The sequence below is a fragment of the Halyomorpha halys genome, unplaced genomic scaffold, assembly GCF_000696795.3.
Source record: "Halyomorpha halys isolate HHAL.00 unplaced genomic scaffold, Hhal_1.1 Scaffold20.1, whole genome shotgun sequence".
Taxonomy (NCBI): Eukaryota; Metazoa; Arthropoda; class Insecta; order Hemiptera; family Pentatomidae; genus Halyomorpha; species Halyomorpha halys.
In genome coordinates, this window is record NW_027110474.1 from 1,279,640 (window position 1) to 1,293,559 (window position 13,920).

At 32.0% G+C, this 13,920-nt stretch overlaps 1 protein-coding gene across 1 annotated transcript in view; it reads right to left on the bottom strand.

Moving 5' to 3' along the window:
* The window catches only part of Cht6 (Chitinase 6), a 194,646-nt gene that overhangs the window by 13,649 nt on the left and 167,077 nt on the right, over window positions 1–13,920 (bottom strand). Inside the window, exons 3-11 of the mRNA XM_067048667.1 lie at window positions 4,725–4,779; window positions 4,244–4,447; window positions 3,671–3,930; window positions 3,110–3,234; window positions 2,734–2,863; window positions 2,404–2,589; window positions 1,327–1,449; window positions 938–1,220; window positions 25–147 (exon numbers count right to left, since the gene is read on the bottom strand). Coding sequence (XP_066904768.1) covers window positions 25–147; window positions 938–1,220; window positions 1,327–1,449; window positions 2,404–2,589; window positions 2,734–2,863; window positions 3,110–3,234; window positions 3,671–3,930; window positions 4,244–4,447; window positions 4,725–4,779 — 1,489 coding nt within the window. The remainder of the gene's footprint in view (window positions 1–24; window positions 148–937; window positions 1,221–1,326; window positions 1,450–2,403; window positions 2,590–2,733; window positions 2,864–3,109; window positions 3,235–3,670; window positions 3,931–4,243; window positions 4,448–4,724; window positions 4,780–13,920) is intronic.

Genomic DNA, 13,920 nt, shown 5'->3' on the forward strand with positions numbered 1-13,920 from the left:
TAAGCAAATACAATAAAATCTAACCAGAAGGACAAGTGAACTGATGGGCTACTATGCCAAGATCTGAAGGTCCACTGTCCAAGCACCAGAAATATTTCTTGCAGTCCCTTGGGTGAGGGAAGAAGCCTTCATCTTTGCATACAAAATCTGCAATATCAAAAGTTTTAATGAACATTTTTTAAACATAATAATGAAAAAGTATAAGATTGTTATAACTGATTAAAATTTCTCTAAATAAATTGACAGAACAGAAAAACACATAGCTTTATAAATCGATAAACATAACTATCATACAAAACAAAGCAATATATTAAACAATATAATACATAAAAGTGTAACCTCCAATACCTTGCGTAATTCTTATTGCAGGTCTGATAACTGTCAAATTATACGCATTCTCTTGAGTCATTCTTAGTAATAATTATAATAGTAATAAGAGCTTTTGTATGTGAGTTTTACAAGCACAAGCATCAGTAATATGGATGGGCTTTTATGATCCATATTAATAGTATGGCATGATGTAAATAGAGTGAGGATTATGACACTAACCATGTTAATTAGATTTAGAACATTTGTGACCTTAATCTTTCTAAAGACAGAATGTCCAAGATATACATTTTTAAAAGATTTTGAATTTCGATTATTTAAATGAGGGAAATATTATTCTAAGGGGTATCTGATGACAAATAATTTTAAATAGATAAAAAGTAATTGTGGCACAATTAAAAAATATTAAAACTTACTTTTATCAGAACTAGCTTTAGGACATTTGTTATAGTTTATTTTTTCAAATTAATAATACGATTAAAGATGGAAAATTAGTTACATAGAAAATGGATTATAATTCACCATATTTAATAATGTTACTTAAAAAAGGGAAACAAAGTATGAAAAATAAATAATTTACTCTGTATTATAACAAAATGTTAGTACTAACCACTTCCTGGGTCTGGTGTAGTAGGAGGTTCAGGAGTTGTGTTGGAACGTGGAGGAGCTGGAGTCGTTGTAGTCCTGGCAGTTGTTTTAATTTTTCCAGCTTTGGTAGTTTTGCCTCCCCGAGTACTGGATGGCAACTTATTACTGACACCCTTTCCAATCAGAGCTTCTTTGGCTGCTTCAATAAGAGGATAAGCACGGGAATGACATTTACCTCGGAAGTCATCGTTGTCAATAGACCAGAACATAATACCACCCAGGTTTCTCTGATTCACATATTCTGCCTAAATAAAAAAAAAGAAAAAGAAAATATTAGTAGTTTTATCATTCATGTTGTAATAACTCTGAAATTCATGTAATTATTTATAAAAATATTAAGATGTATTTTACCTTTTTCCTGGAAATAGATTCGTCATCATAACCAACCCATTGATTACCTTTGTAAGCATATGGTCCCATAGCGCTTTCTTTAGGTTGAACTACAGTCCAACCATCCTTTATATTGTTACAAATCTAAAAAATATACATTTGTTAACAAAACAATATTATATAATATAAAAAATACTTTAAAATCAGTAGTTGAGTTCTTTTTCAGTGATAATCGTTGACATAATCTTATCTTAGCAATGATTACATTATTAGCATCACATTTTCAAAATATTCTCAGTGAATTAAAAATTTAGATTTGTAGGAATTAGGCCTGTTTATAAGTACTGATCTGTAAAATACTGACATTGTTTTTACAAAATAAACGTAAGAATAAAACTAATATATATTCTGGTATTAAGTTTATTCAAGCAAAAACAGATTCTTTGCCAGATTTAATCTCTTAGTGACAATTGTAATAAAAAAAATAATATAAAAACTCAAATCAATTGATGAATGAATTATGATAATTTGATTTGTTGTTTGACGCTTTATTTCCTCTTTAGGAGTTCATAACATAGGGTGATTAATTAGCACACATAAAATCTTAAATATTCTTTATTGTGTAGTTTTTATTTCTGACTACACTCCTCACTACCATCTCTTTCAATGAATAAAAAAAAAATTCTTAATTACATTTAATTGTACTATTAACTATAACTCTTTAAAATATCCATATTGATTTTATGATTTAGAATGATAAGAATTAGGGACGATAAGCACTCCAGTGACTTTTCACTGTTTCTTATGCCTCAAAGTATATAATTCAACCAGGATACTGCACCAAAAAGAGAGCACCTGGACTAAGGAGGGTGCAACTGTACCAATAGCCTTATTGCTGTGATAAGAGTGTTGGTACAATCCTGACTCTGTTATTGCACCATGGTTCTAATAACTCTTGTACCTACTAGTGCTCATTTTTTTTATCTTACAAGATTTATGCAGACCCAGTTCCTAGTTATATCTCTAAGTTTGAACAAATAAATTTACATCAGTCTCTATTGCTGCTACAAGATTTTATTAAATATAAAATATCTAAACCTCATAGTAAGCAAGATAGCCTTTTTCTCTAGTAGCTTCACCCTGTTCGCCTGGCCCATCAGCTGGTGATCCAAGATCAGTGGAGTCAGGATTAAACAGTGTATATGAACGCCCATATGTAGGAATTCCTAAGACAAGTTTCTCTGCATCAGCTCCTTTCATCAGATAGTGTTTTATTGTAGCATCCTATCAGAAACACAAGAATATTTAATTAAACTATATTTAGTGTGTTTTGGAAAATAAATTATATCATTAAGTATGTCTAATAATAGTAGTGATTATTAAAAAAAAATTGAATAAGATTGCTTCTAAAGTGATAAACTAACTTACAATGGTCAATTGAGAGTCAAAATTATATTCGGATTCTTCTTCCATTGAATATAGAGGTGAGTGATGATTCACTGATGGCTCAAAAGCAGAATGGTAATCATACGAGAGTATGTTAAAGAAATCTAAATACCTGAAATATAAATACAACAACTATATCTGTGAATTTCCCCAAAGAATATAATACAGTTTTGAATTATTAAATTAGTGACCTATCTTCTTCTCATAACTGTTTTGTGATATGAGGTTTATTTATTAGCTAATTAGTGCTTCAAGGAATAATGTAAAAAAAGAAAGAAAGGAATCAATAAGAAATAATAACTGATTTATTTATAAAATAGTTGAAAAAATGAATTTTTTTTTTCAAATTAACTGGTACCTGTTAAGTTTCGGTAGGTCATAGCCTTTGTCAATGTATTCTATTCCAGCTGGGACTGCCATTGTCAAGAGAAGCCTAGGTCTTCCAGTTTTAGAAGACTCTTTTTCGAATTCTTCACGAAGCTCCTATATAAAAAAGAAACAATATTTACAAAAATCAATAATAATCATTAATAATCACTTTAAATTTCATTTACATTTATTATATAATAAATTTCAAGTTAACTAACTGTAATTAAAGCCTGAAACAAGGCACAGTGCTAAAAGAAGAAAATGACTGGGAATGGTGTAAAAAAATAATATGTTTTTAATACAAGATGAGAATTTTTGAAACTAAATTGAGTAAGTTTTTTTTTTATATTATGGTTAGTGTTACGTATTTCCATATGCATATTCTACATACATGTTTGATATTATATTAACATATTATAATCTTTGGAAAGGAATTGAACTTAGATATATATATATTCATTCTTCTTATATATTCAGGAGGATTTTAAAAATAATGATTCTTCAATTTCAACATTAATAGTTAAAATAATTATAAAATTACAGATTTTACCTGTACTAGTTGAGCATAATTTTCTTTGTCCTTAGGCTTTCCTCCATCCCTGTATGCTGGATACTCCCAATCTAAATCAAGTCCATCAAAGTGGTTTTGCCTTAGAAATTTCACTACATTTCTCACAAATTCCTTCCTTCTTTCCTCATCCGCAACTAGTGGTGAAAATCTTGCAGAGCCTTCATTCCATCCTCCAATAGCAAGGAGAGTTTTCAGTTGCTTGTTGTATGTTTTCAAGCCAGTAAATTTAGCATACCCTCCTACAAACAGAAAAAATTATGACTGCTAAGTAGGCCATTATAGCACCTTACATAGTATAGCTTCTATTGAGTGCATAAGGAACATTAGATGAAGTCCTTAAATATCTCTTTTATTAGTATCATCATAAATAATCTTACAATTAATTAAAATATTTATGTTATAACAGTTATAGATTAAAAGTATGAATATAATAAACCCATTTTTTTTGTTTAATTATTAAGATTTAAAAAAAAATAATTGCTTTAATAACTGTAAAAAGTGAAACTCATTGGTATAAATCTATAAAATATATAATTAAAATTAAAAGCAAACCTTGTTCTATGTCTTGGTATTTATCATAAGGCCGTAGTCCATTTTCTCTGTCCAAGCCACCAAATGCGTATATCAAATGTGTACAGAGATATGGATTAATATTTTGTGGGTTAAATTTTGCAGTACCAGGGCGATATACTGACCAGTTTGTATAATAACAAACAACTTTCTTCTCACCATCACTTGATCTCTTTGTTATTTCATCTAAAAAGAAGAAAATAATATTTATTAAGGTTTCACAGTAAAGTAATAAATAAATAGTGTAATAACAATATAATTGAAAAAATTGATTAATTTGTCATTAAAGAAACATATTATAATAAGGATATTTACTAAGTGGATGAATATGAATAGAAAAAGGGTTTCTGGTTGTTCTTTTGGGATATTTTATAATATTAATATGTATAAAGTAATATTTTTTTAAAGATAAATGGAAGAAGATACTTAACATGGTGGTTAGCAATTAACTATTTCAACTTACGTTGATTTGAAATCGCAAGAAACGTGGCTGCTAGTATCGCATGTGCCAACCGCATCTGTAAACAAAATGATTTTATATTTTTTTTTTATAAATCAAGAAAAACAAATAAATTATAAAAATAAGTAGGGAAAAAATATGGTATATGTTTCATAAACCTCATTCATCAAAGTATGGATTTACAAAAGGATATCCATAAATATGATAAATATAAAAAGGGTGTAAAGGGATTATAGTTGTTACAAGGAAAATTTTCTTACCTCATTAAAATACAAAATTTATAAATAAATCTAATATAGATTCAAAAAGCTAATTGAAAAAGATATAGAGTAGGGGCTGGCTACTTTCCATTTCATGTAAGGAACTCAGAATGACACCTTTATCTGCAGAAATGTATTAGAACATCTTTTAATAAAAATAATATTAAGTCAGCTCATCAAGACCCACCAGGCATGCATTGACATCCATCCACTCCTCATGAAAGGAAGGTGTTAGTTACAAAAGTTTATATTAAGCATTTACAACTCTTCAATACACTTTTGGATTAAGATTATAAGGTATACAAGATGATAATCAAGAGAGAAATGCTTTATTTAGCCATGCTGTCCAATTACATTAGGTTACTACAATACACAGCATGCCAATCAATCTATGATCGGACATATATACAATAATAACTTTTAATGAAAAATTAAATTTCAGAATAATTCTTATGAAATGTAACTTATTCGCCAATGGAAAATGTAGCATACAACTAGTGAAATGCATGAGAAACTATGGAAAAACATTTTAATTAAAGGTTAATGAAAATATTTAAATCTATTTGGAAAAAATAAGGATTAATTAGGAAAAATAGACTAATAAATCCATAATGAAATATTTTATTTAAGGAATAAGGAGTAATTTATGTCTTTTGGACATTCATTGATACCAAATCATACATAAATGAATTGAAATTAACTTTTTGTATGCTAACGCAGCTGTTCTGGAACATTTCTTCCACCCTAAAGGTAGAGAGGGAGCACAATAGATATTTATTTGCACATGCTAGGGAAATAGGAGCAAGTATTCTAATCTGACCAGCTGCCTCTTCCCTCTCAGATGAGTTCAACACAGAGACCGATGTAAGCCCATCCTGATAAGGCACCATCTTAGCAATTCTTATCTGTAGCAACCCCATTTGACACTGGGGATGATTAACTTCTATTAATATCATGGTGGCTCCACAGAATGAAAACTCGACCTGCTCGGTTTGCTTGGAATAGGGTGGAAATGGCCTATCACTGTATATCAGAAATGACCAGGAAGGGGGGTATAAAAATAAAAAACTGAGTTCAAGATGGACACTGGACGAGCAGTGGGTGTTGCATCTGACAGAATGAAGGCGTTTACGTTTCTGTTGATTTACTCAATCTCAAATAAATATTTTCTGTTTCTTTTTACAACTATTTCCTTTTATAAAGCCAGAGGATAGCATGCTCTTGTGTACAAGTGGACCAGACAATTGCTGGAGCTAAGCAAACTGGATGGAATGTTTTTCGCATACAGAATACTGGAATGAGGGTAGGAGACGCACTCAGATGTATGCTGAAGCAAAGAGATATTAAGTAAACTGCCCCAGTGAGGTAAGAGAACAATGGCTGACCGCAACTACCGGCCTCTATTGTGAAAATTCTTTAGAAAGGGCTACCCTCTTTCTGTCATTGCACTCTCTTCAATTGATAATGCAATTAAAGCTCTTCACAGATTCAATGAAAGTTCACATGGCTATCACAGAAGCGGTTCTTCATTAAAACGAGAACGAATGAAACGAATTCATTGACAAGAAATCTCACAACTGCTGCTTGACATGATGTATGCATTTAGAATATTGAAGAAATATTAGAATTGGAATTGTTAGTTTTTGAAGTGACCGTTAATAATTAAAATATTCCAGAGTAAGTGAATGGCATCAAATTTTGAATCCAAATATGGAGCAACCATTTTTTTAAAGTTTGCAATAGACGGATATTCTATTACCGTAGTACCTCGATGCTTATTATATTAGTATTTTTTTTAAAAAAAGTATTATTTAAATTTTAAAAAATTAAAGATATTTCCTAGATTCTGTGGGTGGAGCAACAAACAACCTGTGTCCAAATACCAGGTCCTAAGAAAAATTAACTAATGGTTTTCAGAAATGAGGTTGGACATATCGCTGTTTTGCTTGAATAATATATATATATATATTTTTTTATGTTTGTGTTATTTCATATATAGTACAATAGTATTAATTTATAACGTCTCTATTTTTTTTTCGGTTGACTTTACAGACCATGTAGATTTTGGGTTTATCTTGGGCTACTGCTTTCCAGATTGCTACATACAGCTCTTTCGCATCTTTGTTGATCATAAAATCTCTAATAGCTTTAGAAATGTCTGGCCCCAGTTAGGAAATTGACCACAGTCTATGGCACTGTCTTTGGAATACGTCCAATTCAGAATAAAATAAAAAAAAAAAGTTTGTATGTCAAATGTGCCACTATTCCAGCAAAGCAGCGATATATTGATGTTTATAAGAAAAAGAAAACAATATTTATAGGTTTCCGAGAACATTATTTTTGCAAGTCTAATCTACACAACACAGTGCAACAAATCATTATGAAAAAACAAAAAATAAACATCGTTGCTCAAAACTGATATAATAATATACTAATGAAAAAAAATTGTGTATGATGCCATTATTACCTTTCCAAATCTTTGAAAATTTATTGCAAATAAAGTGATCATACATATTTGTGTGAATAATGAAAATCGAGCAATAGTTAAAAAGCGCCTGAAATTGAAAAACGGCATGAAACCCTCTAATCCTGCCCTTTTTTATTTTTATTTTCAAATCCTCTTTATTGATATATAATTACAATTACAAATATATGATAATACAGTGTATATATACAAATTACATACTGACTTTGTTTGTCGTATGGCAGTATAAGTAGAGTTACAGGGTCCGCTGAAGGCGGTTTCACATCGGTAACATACTAGTTGGGCCGCATAGAATGGAGAGGGACCATTCCGGCTGGTGGTGGTGGTGTGATGACTTCAAGCTGCAGAGCCCGAAGTCCATCTCTCGGCGAGGACGACCACTAAGGGGACAGTGCTTTGCCACCTCCCAGGTCTCTAATCCTGCCCTCCATGCTAGCCTTACTTATCTGACTTTTTAAACAGACAATTGTAGCGAGTAGGAGGGTCGATGTAAGACATGTCACAAACGGAGATCATAACACAAAAAAGGCAATCCTGTATTACGGCAATGAAGATGTACTTTGGTTTCTGAAGTTAATTTTCTAATGTATGAAATAGCATCTCAATCTATTAATAATACTCGAGTTGAAACCACCGAACAACTTGTTATTATATTATAATTATTCACAATTTGGTTTACACGACCGTTTATGGCCAATACTAAAGTTTTTTTCTGAACTTAAATAACTTACTAAACCTCTTTTCTTTCATATCTGAAACATTATTTCAGCGCCAGGATTCTTCACGTGATAGGACTCATTACAAGCTCTCGTGCCGACAAAAGGCGATGTGAGAAAACTTCTGTGTCTAATCCTTTCTACTCCCGCTGAATCAGAACTGTGACTGAATTATTCTCCATTTCACTCAGAATCGCCATTAAAAGACAATAGGTAACTCTTGACAAAAAAACAATAGTGATTGAGGGACAAAGTCCGAATGAGGAGCTAGCAGTGACCGAGATGAATGGAAGATTGAGTTATCCATTCTGTGCTAGTGGATGTGTCGGGGGCCACCTACGGAACAATCTGTTACGATTCGACACGAAGCGAAGCCAGTCAATAACCCCTCAGGTCGGGTCCGTCAACCCCTAATGGCCGCTTTACTTTCTCCCGCTAATAGCTGAGGAAAGTTAAAGTAACGGCGGCTGAATATTGAATTATCTTATCGTTAATAAAACAAGCGAAGGCTGGGTTTTCTAACGCCTTCCTTCTACAGGCAGCTACAACACGCCACAAAGGTGTAGCACTTTAACAATTGCATTTTTTCCTTCTCAATTTCCAGTACGATGGATTAGAAAAAATGAATAAACAATTTCAAAAATGGAACCAGTTGTATATATCTTAAGTCATGGGATCATTTTCTGTAGTGTTCTCCACTTCTGATGATTGTTATCAATGACTATGAATGGAACTTTGCCCACCTTACAATCATCTGACAAAACTTATTTATTGGGGGAGATAGTCCGGGTGGCGTCAATAAAAGTATCAAAGTAGTAAAAAGAAAACTATTTATTGTTAACCAACGTTTCGCCCCACTTTGCAGGGCTTCGTCAGGGCTATCTGATGACAGTACAAAGGACAACTGATACCTTTATTGACAGCCACCGGGACTGTCTTCCTCCAATCTGCGTCATATGGTCAACTGTCTTCTTCTAATATGAATAAACTTATTTATATTTTGTATTGGTGGAACAAGAGTACATATCCAAGTGTATAATGTTTTAGACATCAACGAACAAAATTGGTTCAACATATATCTATCTATCTTTAATTTATTTTTTTAAATACTTTTTATTTTTTTATGGATATTACAATCTGCCACACAGTTGTTGGCATTAGGTAATAGTGATGAATGATCTCATACATACTAAAATAAAATAAATAAATGAATGGAAAAAAAAAACCTCTTAAAATATATACAAACAGAAGAATAAACAAAATGAACATAATCAAACTATGTGTATGAAAAATAAATAAATAAAATAATATAGTCTCTAGTTACATTTACACTTTAATATACAATATTTACACAATCGACCTGAGAATCCCTGAGCCCACTCTATCCCTCACGTGTGAGGGGTAGAGCAGAATTCAAAAGATCCCAGCGCACCCCTCTCGCCGCATAACTGGTTATCTTTAACTAACTTTGTATTTGAGCCTGATAGATTGATCCGTTAATTCAATTTTTTGATGAAATTTTCAGGGATTGTGAAAATGTGATCTGTTTCTAGTTAGTCTTAATGGGGTGCAAGTTTTTCTCGGCACACCTATATTTTAAAAACAGCCCGTCCTATTTAGTCCAACTTTGGAGGGAATTGGGGAGTAGTGTGAAAATGGTCCAAAATTAATTTTCTCAAATCCCATCCTATGCTTTTGTTTCACCAACTCGGCTTCTCCCGTGAGGTTTATTCTCGAACGGCAAATCGAATTTATTGAAAAATAAAAATTATAACATTTATTGTTAGACCTTGAAATATAGGTAATTATGCAGCTGGTAAACCAGTGGAAATGGTCTGGGAGCTATACTGACATAACTTGTCAGACTTTTTATAGATTTTTTTAAAAAATAATAGTTTAGTTTTCTCAACCACAAATAGGGCTCATTGAGTGATCACACCCTTACTATTATATATGATTCTTGACTCATAATTACGTGAGAGAAGGGAGTTATTTCCTCAGCATTTAAAAACAAAACTACCGGCTAAAAGGTTAACAGCGTTGTTTAGTTAATGAAAAAATTAATAATTCGAAATTAAAAAAAAAAGATAAACTATCTAGTGACCATGGGTAAAATTATATTTGGGTTGGACGGCCTTGTTGAACATGATGATGATACAAGAGGAATGGAATCGTATCCTTTCTAGCGTGAATCATTCATGACATTACGCGCTCATCTTCACGCTGATTATAACAGTTTAAAGATAATATCTTGTGGGTATTGTGACTCATCTCGGGGCTTCATACAGGTTAAATAATCCTACATACTGATCCGGTTGTAATGATAAAAATTTACAACGTATACAGGTGTTCTATAAAATACTACGAGTAAGGTGAGGGCAAAGATAAATTTGAAATGAAGATAAAGTTTCCGTCACAATCAAAACATAAAAGAAACAAATATAAACTTAATACAGTAAAAATATTTAGATATTTAGACGAACACCCCTCTATAACGGAACCCCCTATTAAAGGGCACTTTTAATAAGGTCCTGTTCAACACTCACGGTATGTGCTTTTAAAACTTGCACTTAAGCTCCTTACTTCCACTCTCGTTTTCCTCCACTTCGACTACGGTTTCTAAGTCTATGGAGGGTTATCTGCAGGTCTAGAGCGGAGAGTGCAGAGATTTATCTATAATTATCTTATTAGAGACTAGATCCCAACCGATTGATTTATATAATATGCCCTCCCATAGAATAGCATCCTTCATAGTCATACGTCCAACCTCCTTCTGGAATTCTCTTCCCATCTCCATTCGCCAATCCTTACCCGTTCTTTCGTTTAAACAATATCTATTCCTTCAATTACTTACTAATGTTTATAGCTATATATTAAATACCATTATAAATAGTAATTTTGACTAAATTACCACCTTGCACAACCGTTGGTCAAGTGACAGTACTCTCTTACGAAGTGACCCTTCATGGGTTGCAGCGGTACAGATTTAGTTTTTTAACTGGACAATAATAATAAGTTGATAATAAATATAAGCTGAGGTCAGTGAACGAAAGATTGTCATGTAATTCACAATATTACGGCATTTTTTATTATAATTGTCATGTAATTCACAATACTACGGCATTTTGTATTATAATTAATGTCATTCAGAGTTCATAATTTCTCTCACAAGAAAAATCAAAAGTCAATTGAAAGTGGAAAATTGGCATTTACATACAATAATACTTTTTCAACCATTAAAATGGTATACCTAATTTTAAGATAAAACATGAATTATTAATATATTTTTTCAAAACTCACTCCGCTTCCCACGGTGCGGGGATATTGGAAAGTAGTCATATATTGAAATGAGTAAGCTCATTGTACATTGTAGTAATATTAGTACAGTTTATGATTATGGCTATTTCATTAATATTAACTTAGTTTGTAGTAGGCCATTAAAATATTTAATTTATCAGTGAAGTTCCATATAGTGCCTTATATCTCAGGTGCAGAATGAAAGAGGGTTCCGATAAAGTCCGGGAGATCTTTCTTTTCGTCTCTCCGTTTATTGTGTGGGTTTGGCCTGAAGTACTGCTAAAATGCTTATTGGCTAACGTTCATTTCTCTGGAAGCTTGCAAAAATTAATGTGATAAAAATAAAATAAAAAAAACTCCTTTTGTAAAATAATCAAATAGTTCATTTACCAAATAGTCTATGTTAGTGTGATAAAAACATACGACCAAAGCTAATTTTTTTAAATTTATCAACGGGGGACTGATATTAATTTCAGGACCTACTACAATATGTTCCGAGGGGAAAAAATTGATAGCAGGATACTGAAAAAAAAAATAAATGCCAATATTTTAAACCATTTATAGAAATATTATTTTTATTTCATGTATTTAAATAACTTCAGAAAACTATGAATACATTCAGAACGAGCAATAAATATAATAAACAATAACAGTTACTAAATAGTTAATTTATTAAATAGATTAACGAATTAGGATTTTATTTTCCGCCTATAACTCCTAAACGGTTCGTCATAACAAAAAAGTTATGATATAAGAAATTGAACAGGAATAAATTCTGCGTCGAATGAATGCCATAACTTAATCATTCGATGTGGCGAGATGGGCCCGCACCAAAGGGTGCAGGTTCAAAGAGGACACTATATTAACCATGAAATAATTATCATTCTTAAAATCAGTGTCAAATCAATTAATCAAATTAAGGTTTAGATTTTCTTTGATGATAACAGTGATTTTATGTTAAAACAGAAAGCAATTTTAGAGAAATTCTAAAAAAAAAATATTACTAATTCGTAACTTTATTAAATTTTTTTTTTTTCAATTGATAGATTTATTTATTGATAGATATTACAATCTGCTACACAGTTTTGGGAAATAGGTAATAGGGATGGATGATCTCATACATACTAAAAATAAATAAATAAATAAAATAAAAAAAATAAATAAAAAAAATAAATAAATAAATAAAGATAATAAAAAAAAAAACTCCCTTAAAATATATGTAAACAAAAGAATAGACAAGATGAACATAATCAAACTATCTGTATGAAAAATAAATAAATAAAATAACATAATGATAAAATAATACATACAATATATAGACAATCGACCTGAGGATCCCTGAGCCCAGTCTATCCCCCACGTGTGAGGGGTAGAGCAGAGCTCAAGAGATCCCAGCGCATCCCTCTCGCCACTGGTATTTATTAAATTAATCAGCTAACTAGTATGAGTTGTAGAACAACCACTAATGTATTTCCGTGTTATGTGTTATAAAAACTAATTTTTAAAATGATTTGCAATTGTATGTTCGATGGTTTATTCTGTGACTCTAGCCGTGAGTCAACCCTGTGGATTCGAGAATCCCTCCTAGGTTTCAGCCAAATTCATAAAATGGGTTCCTTTAACCGGCGAAAAAATCAACTTTGTTCTAAAAAGAGTACTTCCTTGCTAAGTACTGAACTCCTGATCCTTCATGATCTGTAGCGATTCGCGTTATAATTACTATTATGTTCTATGAGATGAGTTTCGTGGATTTGGCTCCTGTACTATAAAACGTATTTCAATGGTTTAAAGAATAATTGTTATTAGTGAGGAGAAGTCCTCAAATATTTGTTTCTGACGCATGGGCTCTATCGAGTTATTTATGCCATCTCAAAGCATACAAGCAAAGGTTGAACAATCACTAGACTAAATTCATGATGAGACAGTATGACCCAGTGGAACTTAAAACTGTGATGAAAGAGAAGAACGGTTTCGAGTGGAATTCAAGGCCGTTAGAAAGTAGTGATGCAAGAGTGGAGGGGAGAAAGTACAAGCATTGTCGGGAGGATCCCACGAATTAGCGATAATCAGGAAGGTTTGGGAACTGGCACAGCCTCGTCGAGATCAGCAATTCATGAGTTTGGTTGGTTATTTTCACTGCTTCTTGTAAAAGTTTTTAAAGCAACCTTTGTACAAGAGAAAGGACAAGCCATCCTCAGACCACTTAGTAAGAGCGACTTTGTATAATTAGCATTCTACTTTAGCGTAGTTCTACAATCTGCATCAGGCAAAATGGAGTAAGAAACTACTTTGATTCAAACTGTGAGGAATGGATGGGGACACATCACACGCAGCGTAATGATATTAGCAGGATTTTTAAGATGAGATTAAATAAGAACTGAAAAGGAGGTGTTTAATAGCCTGTGGAATCCAACCTTTACTTACGGCATTATAGTACTAAG